Genomic DNA, 12,377 nt, shown 5'->3' with positions numbered 1-12,377 from the left:
ACAGTAGCCCTTTTTAAAAGAGGAAAACCGACAACTCAGATGCCGGCATTGCATTTTTTATTGTTGTAACTGAATTTAATTCATTTTTTAGGTGTTTAATGTGTGCGCCAGATACACTAGAAGCTTAGGGCTGTGATGAATCAGCTCAAAACGGCTGCCAAACAACTAACTAATAGAATATGGTGCCAAATAGAAAAGATGCATACGACCAAAGCAAGAATGATATAAGTAATATAACTCAATCTTTAGAAATAAGGACATTTTCCCTGTAATGGTCCCAGTGGCAACTGCAGCCAGATAAAGTTGACTTTCCTACTCATTATCCATCTTCCTCAACTACTCTTCTACAGATGTCATTAACAAACAGTCAGTACAAAATAAACCTCACAAGCTACCGGTTCTCATCAGCATTCTACATTCTCAACATAGGTTTGTCTTTGGCAACAATAAGCATTTACGATAGCCGGATTATGTGCTTTTTCCACCGCACACTTTGCTGTGTCAGGATGTTTGGAATTTACCTTATTCTAAGCGAGCTACAAAGGGAGAGTACTGCAAGAGAAAACTGTGTTTATTGTAAGCTCTATAAAATGCACCTCGTCCTCTCAGAACATTTAAACCGATATCTGACCCGCAGCTGCTTAGCCAGCGCAAGTAAAGCAAAGAGAAACATAAAAGACCGTGTGTGTCAAAGGAAAATACAAAGCTTCTACCGCCGTAATTTTGTCATGCTCTGCTGCCCTTGAATCATATGAGTGTGTATTGTTTTCATCGGTTCACCTGCTCTACACAAAGCCAAAACATGACACTGAAGCACTCCCCTGTGATTCGTCATCATTATCTGTCAAGCTGGTACATGTTTATGGAATTGTGACACTCACCATCCATCATGGTTACCCAGCAGCTCTGTGTCAAACGTTGATGCACCAGGTGAACGTGTGTGAGTGCAACCTCCATTTTAAAAGGTCTTTTAAGAGGATTTGAGCAAAGCTTATATCCATCTAAACCGCGTCTCAGGGGCAGCTTTAATTATCGTCTTTTATTCTTTGAAATTAATTTTCTTCATGTGCTCCTTTTTATCCTAATATGACTCAACATTGTATCCAGTCGTGAAAAAACTGTTTTGTTCTGCCAGATAATGACGACCTGTGAGGAGTCCGAGGTTTTTTTGCGCCGACTTATGTGTGTGTGTGTGTGTGTGTGTGTGTGTGTGTGTGTGTGTGTGTGTTTGTTTTGACTTTGGAATCCTTGCAACAACTACACACACACGTCAATTTGACCTAAAAAATATAACTCATTAATTAATAATAAATATAATTTGTTTTAGTGTAATCATTTAAGAGTTGTTTGTTCATCTACATTCAGTCTGTGTGTGCTCAAGATTACTTAAGGACACGTACGATATTTAGTATCAGATTTAACAGCAGTTAAATTAAATCATGTAACAATACATTACAGGGCTTACAATAAAAATGTTAAACAAAATACATGAAAATAATGGTATTACTGAGGTTGGCAGAATAAAACAAAAATAAATAAAAGTACTTTTATATCATTAATTTGTTTCAGGCTTGTTCTTGTTTCACTTAAAGCTATAGTGCGCAACTATTTTATATTAATGGACGTTCGTTGCATTCAAGCCCAACTTTTTTTTTTGTTGGTGTGGTACGGTACACACTCTCCCTTTTTGTGGTTCTAAAAGCAAATTTTAAACATCAAATGGAGCTATGTGTTAAATATGAGGAAAGCTCGAAGAGGAAATATGTATTTCTAAGAAGGGTTTCAAAGCATTAAAAGCAGGTGCAGTGTAAGAATACACTAATACAAAAACTGAAACTGAAAAGATTTACCCTTATTACTTCAGACTGAGGCATGGTTAAATACATTTCTACCCACAAAGCTCATCGTAGGTTCAAAATATCTGCCCATTACTATGCAAATTAATTCCATCAATGAGTATCACACTCTTACAGTATAGGCAGGTACACACATATGCAGACTTCCAAACCACAATTAGCACCTCCTTTAGCTATAACGGCCATTAGTACGTGCCTGAGGCTAATTGCTACCGTTATCAGTGGTTCTTTATGGGGCTGAATCCCAGCAGTCAAACAGCAATATTGCCAAACAAAAAGGAAACCAGCCACTTGATTAGAAATTCCAAAAGCTCCCTTGGATCTGCCAATCAAACCCATCTGTTGCCAACATAGGATGCATACTCATAGTCAGTAGAGGGTCCCCGGCTAAAGGTTGATTAGAGTGAAAGGCCTGCTCCGACCTTTCTGAAGCTCTGGTGTGTGGCAACAGTGGCTGCATTAACACCGCTGAATTACAAAGACTGAAAATATGAAATTGACTTTGTTGCTGTGTTTGGAATATGATGATTTGATGATTGCACTGCTTTTTCAAATATGGACAAATCTTTTAGAGTTTTGTTTACAAATACACTGCATTGAAATGATTGAAATGTGTGCACAAAAGGATGTGCACACATTTCAGTTTGAAACAATGTAATAATAATTAAAAAAAAAAAATAGATTTCTGTTATACAGGCAATACTGTTCTTCTTAAGATTAAACAAGAATGTTTTTTTTCTCAAACATGCAGAAACATTTGCAAAAGGGAGCTGCTCAGCCTTGCTTGCACCAGAAAGTGGTTGTTAAGGGAGGGTAGAGTAACCCACTCACACCCACTGAATGCATGAATTTGTCTGTGTGTAGCATAAATGACCACTTTCTTTCCTGTCATTATCTCCATTTTGAAACGATGATCAAATAGCCATCTGTATTTAATGCAATTTAAGGAAGCTGTAATTATTGGACCTGGCATTACATAATGTGCTTTGCAAATTTGCAAAGCCATTAAACAATCAGTTAGCTATTTAAGTCTCATTGACTATTGACTTCATAGGTCTTCATGGTGTTGTTTTCAGCGGTAAGATAAAACTGATTTGACAAATGAATTAAAACCTCTTTATCACAGTGACTCATCTTAAAAAGCTAATCTTCATCAACCACATATAATTAAAGGCTAATTTTATTTTCTGCATGTAACTATGGTTACTGTAGAAAAGCTCAAAAGTTATTAATAAGTGTTGAAGTTGAAACCCTGCTTACTTTCGCACCTCTGCATACCTGGCAAATCGCTGCATGCTTGTCGGATACAGCCCGCTCAATTCTGATGTCAGAAAGGTGTAGGGGGCTTCAAAAGTAGTTCGACCACCCGACAAGCACTTTGGTTTGAGCTTATGACACCTTAAATTGCACACAGGAGTGATGACAGTGAATGTGTGAGACAGGCTCCAGCCCCCTGTGACCTCACACAAGACCACCATTGAAGATGGACACACTGACAGACAGATGGATAATGTAAACACATTTTCAATGTGTGTCACAGATCGACATTACCACTATGTGAATAGATAAATGCCTTGCTCAAATTTTCTCAACCTGAGTCGGCAGGAGACTGGCTAGCTGATTTGCAGATTCTGATGATCGACTCACAGCCACATGCCATCACCCTCTAACATCAACCACATAAAGCACAACTAATGTTTGTTTACTTTTTTTTTTTTTAAATACATGTGTATGCAACAGAGAATAATATGCAAATAAAGCATCTCTACATTCCTATCATTACAGCATAAACCACAATTTGTTTTGCATATAAAAAGGTAAAAATCTGTTGAGTCCGTAAAGTAACAACCAATATACATAATGAAATATTGTGTTATTGTTGTGTGTATTGTGTAGTCAATAGTTCAGGAATAGTGTCTTTTAATCTCTAGTGGTGTTCATTAGAAGTGTAAAAGAGTTATCAGTTATCTGTTTTCTAACTTTATTCTTACAGTGAGAATGTCTTTATGTGTGCAGGTGTGAACCTACCAAGACCTTTGGGGGTGATTCCACTGCACTCCAGCGGGTTGATGGCCCAGTAGTAGTACTTTAGAGTGTGCATCAGCTGCAGGACAGTGCCGACACGGCGGATGGTGGTGTAGATGGTGGCGGTGCCAATGAACTCCGATGACAGATATGTGTAGAGGGATAGCTGGACCTGAATACACACACATCCATTTATATAGTACACACACAGACACATTTTAATCATTTATTTATGTCCACATGAAGAAAAATAGTACAGGGACACAAATAATACCGATGCAATACAATACACACACAAACTCATGGACACACACACACATTTTAATCATTTATTTATGTCCACATGAAGAAAAATAGTACAGGGACACAAATAATAGCGATGCAATACAATACACACACAAACTCATGGACACACACACACACACACACACACACACACACAAAAGTCGGCGATCATATACAAACTGTCAGACACCTGCTGGGCAAAGCATCTGTGTGTGTACCTAGTGTTCAATCTAAAGGCAGTTTTTTTTTTGTGAAAAGACGGGAATGAAAGGAATCTTCCTTCCAGCAAAAGCTTGTGTTATTTTTATGTGTCTGTGCCTGAAGCAGTCAATAATCTGAGGAGCTTTGTACGCAACGCTGACATTTAAGGAGGGCACTCTTCACTCTGCTTATATGCTCCTTCCCTCCTTCCCTGCCTCCTTCAGTTCCCTTTTTCCCTCTCTTAATATTCCTCTAACCAGTCCTATCCATCGTTCGTACAGATTGGAGTCTGCTGAACGCTCACAAATCTCTGAGCTCATTACAGTGACCACAATGCTAAGGACCAGCCTAGTTAAACACACCTAGTTAAGCGGATGAAATTAGCGGAGTGCCTGACCATACCACATCACAGCTCATATAGAATGGAGAGCGCACTCGGCTGGCTTAAATGGCCTTCATTACATTGCTTTTCACACATTGAGCTGAGGTGTTTGTCTGGTGCGATTTACAACAGGTTCAGCTGCAGAAAAGCCTAAAATTCTTTGATCATAGCACAATAGTTTGGGCGGGCCTGCTGCAAAAATAGCTTGTAACAAACATTTCTCCATCTCTGAAGAAATGATGTTTACCTCAAGTGCTTGGTGAAGAACAAGGAAGGCGTTATGAGATGAGGTTCTGATGTGATGTCTTCAAGTGTTTCCTGTCCTGAATATGACCTAGGATATTCATGCCAATAATGAAGGTAATGATAATACCCTGAGAAGTGGAAAATAAGAAAGCTCAGCTGGAGACAAGAATGGTAAAGCGGAGCTAAGATTAAAGGATTCAATTATTTTGTGTGTCTGTTGCTGCTTAGCACATTTATTATATTTGTATTGTACTTATTATGACCCTGCTGAATTGTAGCTAGCAGGTCGTTGTCATTTTCTGTCTTGGCACTCAATTGAAGGTAAAACCCTAATAGGCAATTACATAGTTTAGCCACTTTGACTGTTTCGACGTGTCCAAGGTTGATATGTTGGATTCTGACTTTGACACCCTCCTTATTCTACGGAGCTGCAGCAACTGCTCACTCGGATTTCTTCTGTCTTAACTCCAGCATGGCCTGGAGAGCGATACTACTGTACCCAGGAGCCAATCACGTCTCAGGGTCAGAGGGAGGAAGACGGGGAGTCAGGAAGTTCTGAAAATAATGGAGGCAAGAGCTGACTGGCCCCGCGAGAATGCCAGAAACAATCACATCTAGTTCAGAGTGAGAAGGAAAAAAGGAACTACACATCTGTCTCCTGTCCAGGGGTCTTTTCAAATGTCACTTTCTCTCTTTGTTTCCTTTGTTTGCCTGTTCTGTCCTTTCCCTGCGTGATGTGCCAGCTCCTGCCTGTGTCCTGTTACATCCTTTGTTATATCATTCTAAAGGGCAATGGGCACTAAGATAGCCCCACTAAGAAGTTAGTCCCTTCTTTCTCTTTGTTTTATATTGCTTGTTTAAATTGTCCTTGCATTCAGAAAAATCCTCCTGAGCACTATACACCTTTTTCATGTTGTCTCTGTCGGAGTCTGTGTCTATCACCCTATTAGTTCTCTTATTCAGGCCACCATTTTCTGTTTTTTTTCTTTGCAGCAAGGTCATGAAAACACACATATTCCGTAAATGCACACAAATAAACAGACCTTGGCAGGGGTGTGTATCCAGATGGCAGCGTTGAAAAGGACATGGTCACAGAGCTGTTTGAGAAGAGGCGCTCCATGAGGTAAACCATCCAGATACTTTGCGAAGGACAAGAACTGTTCAAGTACTGCTCTGGTGATGTGGACTCGTGACGACTGGGCAAAAGACAGGAAATATAAACTGGGATTTAAAAGACTGAATGGTCATGCAAACCCCTTTTTTGTAAATGACATTGTTGTTTTAACTCTAACCTAAAACCGATTTTTCATACAGTAACGTTAAATATACATTGATAATAGGTTCCTGATCAAGATGCTACCAATAGAGCACTAATAAATATTATTTAAACTGTTACAAAAGACAGCTGCATCCATACAGTACAATAGATGCACAGTTGACATGGTTACTGATTGACATTTTAGTGACACAGAAGACACGCAAACTAAATGAGAAGGGGTTCAGCACAGACACAAAAACACACAAAAACAGCTGTGTCTGAAAGTGCAAATTTGAAAGTGAGAACATTTTTCAGATTAGTAAAAATCAACAAATAACTTTAAATTTATTTCAATTTTTTATAGTTTTATTTAATTTAAATTATATAGGTTTTATTTAAATGATGGTGTCAGGAGAGGCTGGCAGCCTACAGTATAGCCAGTGTAACACTGGTTATATGGTGCCTATGTTGCCTCTAGTCATTCATTAACACCAGTCTGTATTGTAAGTCATGTGATCTGTCTTTTTGCACGTGTGGCAAACTGTTAGATCCTGTTGCAGCTAGAAGAAACAAGACTAAATTAATAAACATCTATTTGATGAAAATGATGTGCATGTAAAATTCAAAAACTCAGCACTCAGTTGCTTGTTTATTAGGTACACCTAGCTGAGAATAATGAAGCCAAGTACAACAGTCCTGCAAGAAATCCTTCTTCATGAAGGTTATAGTGTTTTTTGATTCAACTTGTGATCGTTTTGGAGGATGCAGTTTGTGGTGCTGTTGAACTGTATTGCATCATACAGAGAGATGTTTTCTGTTATTTAGCCTAACCTCGCGGATATAAAAGGCTTGGACAAAATAATAGAAACACCCGACTGTACCCAATAAACTGGCAACTTAGTGTACAGCAAATACACACGGGCAATCAAAACATAATGCATTACAGTATAAAAACAGAGATCTTATAAGCCTTGAAAACTTAGTGGAGGTCATGGTAAAAAAAATCAAGGCTACTTTCCTTAATCACCCAACAACAAAGAAATATTTTGTAACACAAACTCTTCACAGTTGAGGCCTTTAACTGACCTTCTCAAGCAGGTATCCAATCACCAGAAAGCCCTTTCCCCCCAGCATTTGCTCCTGCATCGCCACTGAGCTCTTCAACAGCTCCACCAGGAACGCCAGCAGAGTGGCACTGCAACATACACATTGTGCATACATATTTCAGTAATACTGCATGGAAATCATTGAAGGGTTTCTACCTGTTCTTTACTGGAGTATCATGTGAGTAAAGAGCTAAATAACACCACACCATATTTGCTTCACATATATGCCCATACCCACATTCATCTTCTTCATTTGACAAGTCTCGGATGCAGCTAACATGATGTGGAGATGCTGCCTGATATGTAACTGCATTAAGGCTCATGTGATGGACTGGTATCAGAACGATCTTGGAGCGAGAAGAACGCAAACACTCTGAGTTTCTAAAAGCAGCTCATCGCTCCAGGGAAACCACATAACTCTTTCTTCCTTTCACACTTACATGCCCTGCTCTCTATAATCGGTTATTTCTAGCCTGCAGCATAATTGTAAGGTTGGTCTTTCAGATGGAAGACAATTCTTACACATACAGTAGAAGACTCATCGTTATCTAATGTTGCTCATAGTCTCTTTTGTCACTTCTTTAGCCTAATTGGTTTCTGGATTCATTTCAGGATCAGCCGCAGTAGATGTGGCACATTAAACCAGAAAACATAAGTAAACATGTTTTAGCTCATTATTTACTCTACTGGAAATCATTATACTTTCTATATCATTGCATTCCAGGCAGCCACTGAGTTGTTTTTGTAGACCACTCACCAGACTGTGGTGTCCACACTGCTGTCATTGAGCTGTTTGTAGTCCAGCTGAGCGAAGAGAGGGAACAGAACCTGGATGCCTCCTATAGAGTGGATGGCACTGTGGATGGAGTGGGTAACAATGGCCTTCACATCCTGTGGGACAGAAATGTGAGTGCTGAGAAAGATATACTGTACTGTATGTGCACACAGATAAAAATCACACACTCACTCATTGCCAATATCTTATATCAGACTTACAGTAGAACATCAATCTCTCAAATACAGTATTATAAAAATTTTAAATGACAATTAAAGCTCATAATATGGGATTTGAACCCCAGAATATTTTGTTGAGCACCAATTTGTCAGAAATACAACTGACAGCCCTGATTTGACAATAGTTGTATATGTTGCTCTTTGTTTATTCTCCATTAGCTTACTTTCACACATCCTGATTCACATCTATTTGAAATTTAATCAATGTTCCTGTAGTGCAATGAAGACCATCGAGAAAAAAAATCAATAATGTGAAAATGAATTAATTATGCCAAAACTCCATATTCTCTAAATTGCCATAGTGCTGTACATGGCACCTCTTTAACTCTGTAACTGGTCTTATGCTGTCTTAGCTCACTGAACTGGAGATGACCTCTAACAACTAACTGAAATAACTATCAAGCTAGAATACAATGAGACTCACTTGCTGCCTGTGTAATTGTGAATTACCGTAATCGCTGCTTCAATTGCTGGTGCATTTTTACAATGATCAAAGGAGGAAATTCTTAGGACTCAATATGAGATACAAAGAAGAACCAGTATTAGCAACCAGTCTTGAATACAGGATACTTGCTGAAATACAACTACGAGCAATATGCTCAAAAGATAAGAATTAACTTAACAGCAGGGAGAGTCTCAGCTAAATTTTTAAATTGTGAGCTTCAAGACATTGGTATTTACTGCAGGGTGCGGTGGCAACTGTCTTTCACAAGGTGCATTTTATATTTTCGGTTTTAACTTACATCTGTATTGTCCTTCTGTGATACAGGAGTATGAGTCAGCCTGTGACAAACCAGCCTGACAATCAGACTGAACTGCCATTTCATTTCAAATCAATCATTCATACATGAATCGATGCACAACTCAAGAAATGTGGCAGTGATTCAGAGATCTGTAACCAGGCTAGTGATGAGCAGCCACTCAGAAGAATCCAACTGGACTGACCTGTAGCATGAGTGCGTGTGGTGAGTGGACGAAGATGGAGGTGTTTTCCCTCGGCGATGACTCCAGGCAGAGCTGGGCATCAGTCGCCTTGGCGTTGTAGGTGAAGGAGATGGAGCTGGCCAGCTTGCCATCGTACAGCACCTGCTTGTGATGCTCGGCCAGGTGGATGTCACTCTCTGACTTGAACTTGAAAGTGCTCTGCAGTGATGGAGAAAGAAGATGTGAAAGGTTGTGTGAGAAAAACTTTTAATCTGAGAGACAAATGACGAAAGAAGTGGGAGTGTGTGTCTGTGTGTTCAACCCAAAATCGAGTCGGCTTAATTGCAGCATGAGCCATGTGTAAACAACACAGCATTAGCTTAATGAACACAGCGCTAACCCGGGAACTAATTCAATTAGCCCAGAATAAGAGATGGAAATGGCCAGTAGATGTGTGAGAGAGAGGCACTCGGAGCTCAAAGTTTATCTCCTCTCTTTGTAGTCTACTGACACATTTGTGTTATTCAATTTCTGCATATTACGTTCAAAATCTATAATATCTTTATCATGGACTATGTTACTTGTAATTTACATCCTTGAGAGGATATTAGTTCCTCATACAGTAATAATGATATCAGGCTGGCACATTTGGCATAGGAAAACTATAAAAGAATTGCATGGAATGTTGTCTCCTTTGCTTAGAAAAAGTATTAATAAAATGTGTTTTGTCCACGCAGATATTGTGGGAAGTGTAGGCTGCACTTTGTGTGTGTACATCTATGTCTATATCTGTCTGTGTACACAGGTCTGTGGGTCCATGTGTCCTGCAGCAATGCTGATACACACATGAAGCCCCGCAGATGAAAGGCCAGCGAGTTGCTCTGCCACCCCTTTGCAGCAGCTCCAGGAAAGGGGCGGCAGGGTCCCCAGATGCCTTGCTCAGCCTGAATCCACAGGAAAGCCCCAGGCTGCTCACAGACCTGCAGGCCCGTCTTGTTCTAAACCTTTCATCTGAGGTCTGCTGTAGAAAATGTGCTCTGAGCAGTTTTCACCATACAGCACAACATTTCACACTGAAGCAAATAGTGCACTGCACAATCGAGAAGTCTGAAGAAAAAACAAACTCTACATTGTAACATCCTTATCTTGGTCCAGGGACTGAATATAAATCTGTTTCCTAGCACTGTCTTACCCTTAACGTTCTCCTTCCTTCCAATTATCAGGATCAATTGTGACACAAAAAGCTTCCTTAAACAAACCTATAATCTGAAGCACATTATCCACACACACTTAAACACACATTTTTGCCAGCAGAACATTATTTCCAAGAGTAATTAATGGTAATTACATGGTAGGACTTTGACTTTAGAACATATTACTTTAGTGAAATAAAGGAGCTGATGACCGACGTTAAAAAGTCTATCTATTAAACAGCTGTGTTAAAATAGCTTATTCATTAAAAGTAACCAAAAATACTGCAGCCATGTGAAAGGATAATCAATCACAAACACAAATAAATTGCTCTTCGGTTTATTTTGAAGGTTAGTGGAAACTCTACACGAAAAAAAAAATACAGAAAAGCCTGAATTGGAAATTAATACACTTATTAAGATGGACATTTTTTGCAGTGTAAGCCCATTTATTACAGTGCATTGTTGAAGTGTGTGTATGTGCGTGTGTGTGTGTACTTGTGCATATGTATAAATGTGGCTGCGTAAATGGGAGCTTTTTTTTTATGTTGCTGTGCTAAACGATGAAGGCAGGTAGCTGAAAATGTAAAAGAGCTTTGCTGACTCTTTAAAGTATTAAGGGATGTACCGAGGCATTCGACACGTAGCACTATCAGCAGAAGCATGCAAGTTTTTACATGTGTAAAGCTTTATAGCTGCACTCAAACACATATGTCTCCCAAAACAAAAAGGCTTTCAATAATACTATTATAAAACCTGAAAAATACACATATGACACATAGAGACATACAATGCAGGTGTCCAGATAGACTGACACAGTCCATTAATTACGTTGTAGCCAGATTGTTGGCAGTGCCCCACAATGAGGACATCTGGACTCCTGATGAAGAGTGCAACCAGCAACACACTCAACAACATGTGAGTGACAGGACACAGACGCACGCACGCACGCACGCACACACACACACACACACACACACACACACACACACACACACACACACACACAACAAGATGTTATAGTCCACCTTCTTCTGTCATTAGGAGAGCATGGAAGTGCTGAACTGCGCACACGTACAGACATTCGTGCACACAGCGTGTCGGCCATCATGTGCCGCGTCGAGCGAGAACACCCTCACTGTGCTGAAGGCTTGTTTAGCAGAGCGAGCAAAGTGTCTGTCTGCTTTTTGCTCCTCATTAACACACAGTAACACTGACAGTGGATGAGACTACATACAGCTATGCACATAACATACCATACAGCATATGTATTTAGATACAGTTCTCCTTTTCACCGATTAGGAAATACTCCATGAGCAGCTTGTCATATATACACATCCTCATCAGCGTGAAGTGGTGAGAACAAGGACCAGCCTATATTCGCATTAAGACAGGAAGCTGTTTGACACAAGCTGAGTCCCACTGGCTCTCTCCTTTAGCCGACCGAAAAACCTGCACCCTCATCATTACAATAGCAGCACCGAGGCCTGCAGCTTTGAAACAACTGAGCCATTTAATGGTCTCTTCTGGGCATCTGAGAAGCCCATTCTACGCCATGCAGAGAGGCAATCATCTGACTGATCAGCCACGGGAAACTGAGGGCTGTGGCAGAGAGAGGAATCAGTATTCATGGCCGAGAAACTGCAAACCCCAAGCATGCAATCATTAGGAGGAACATGAGAGGACTCCTACTCTATAACATTCTTCTGAGAGAGTTTGAGAGAGAGAGAGGATAATTCATGCTCTACCTCATGCAATATGTGTGTACTCTGCATGTGGTCAATATGTTTCTCCATCAGTGTGACCTCATCATCAGCCTCATATCCGTGCAGTCTCATGGTGCAGAAACCTTGACAGCTTTGGACACCTTCATAAACAAGCTGTAAGCGG

The 12,377-nt window shown here is 40.0% G+C and overlaps 1 protein-coding gene across 1 annotated transcript in view; it reads right to left on the bottom strand.

Moving 5' to 3' along the window:
* nbeaa (neurobeachin a) overlaps window positions 1-12,377 on the bottom strand; it is a 60,634-nt gene that overhangs the window by 34,156 nt on the left and 14,101 nt on the right. The window contains exons 8-12 of the mRNA XM_078266720.1: window positions 9,319-9,516; window positions 8,117-8,250; window positions 7,340-7,448; window positions 6,039-6,191; window positions 3,885-4,053 (exon numbers count right to left, since the gene is read on the bottom strand). Of these exons, the coding sequence (XP_078122846.1) occupies window positions 3,885-4,053; window positions 6,039-6,191; window positions 7,340-7,448; window positions 8,117-8,250; window positions 9,319-9,516 (763 nt within the window). The remainder of the gene's footprint in view (window positions 1-3,884; window positions 4,054-6,038; window positions 6,192-7,339; window positions 7,449-8,116; window positions 8,251-9,318; window positions 9,517-12,377) is intronic.

The sequence above is a fragment of the Sander vitreus genome, chromosome 13 (genome assembly GCF_031162955.1).
Source record: "Sander vitreus isolate 19-12246 chromosome 13, sanVit1, whole genome shotgun sequence".
NCBI classification, from domain to species: domain Eukaryota; kingdom Metazoa; phylum Chordata; class Actinopteri; order Perciformes; family Percidae; genus Sander; species Sander vitreus.
Note: the sequence above shows the minus strand (reverse complement) of the source record. Positions and strands in the feature narration are given on the sequence as shown.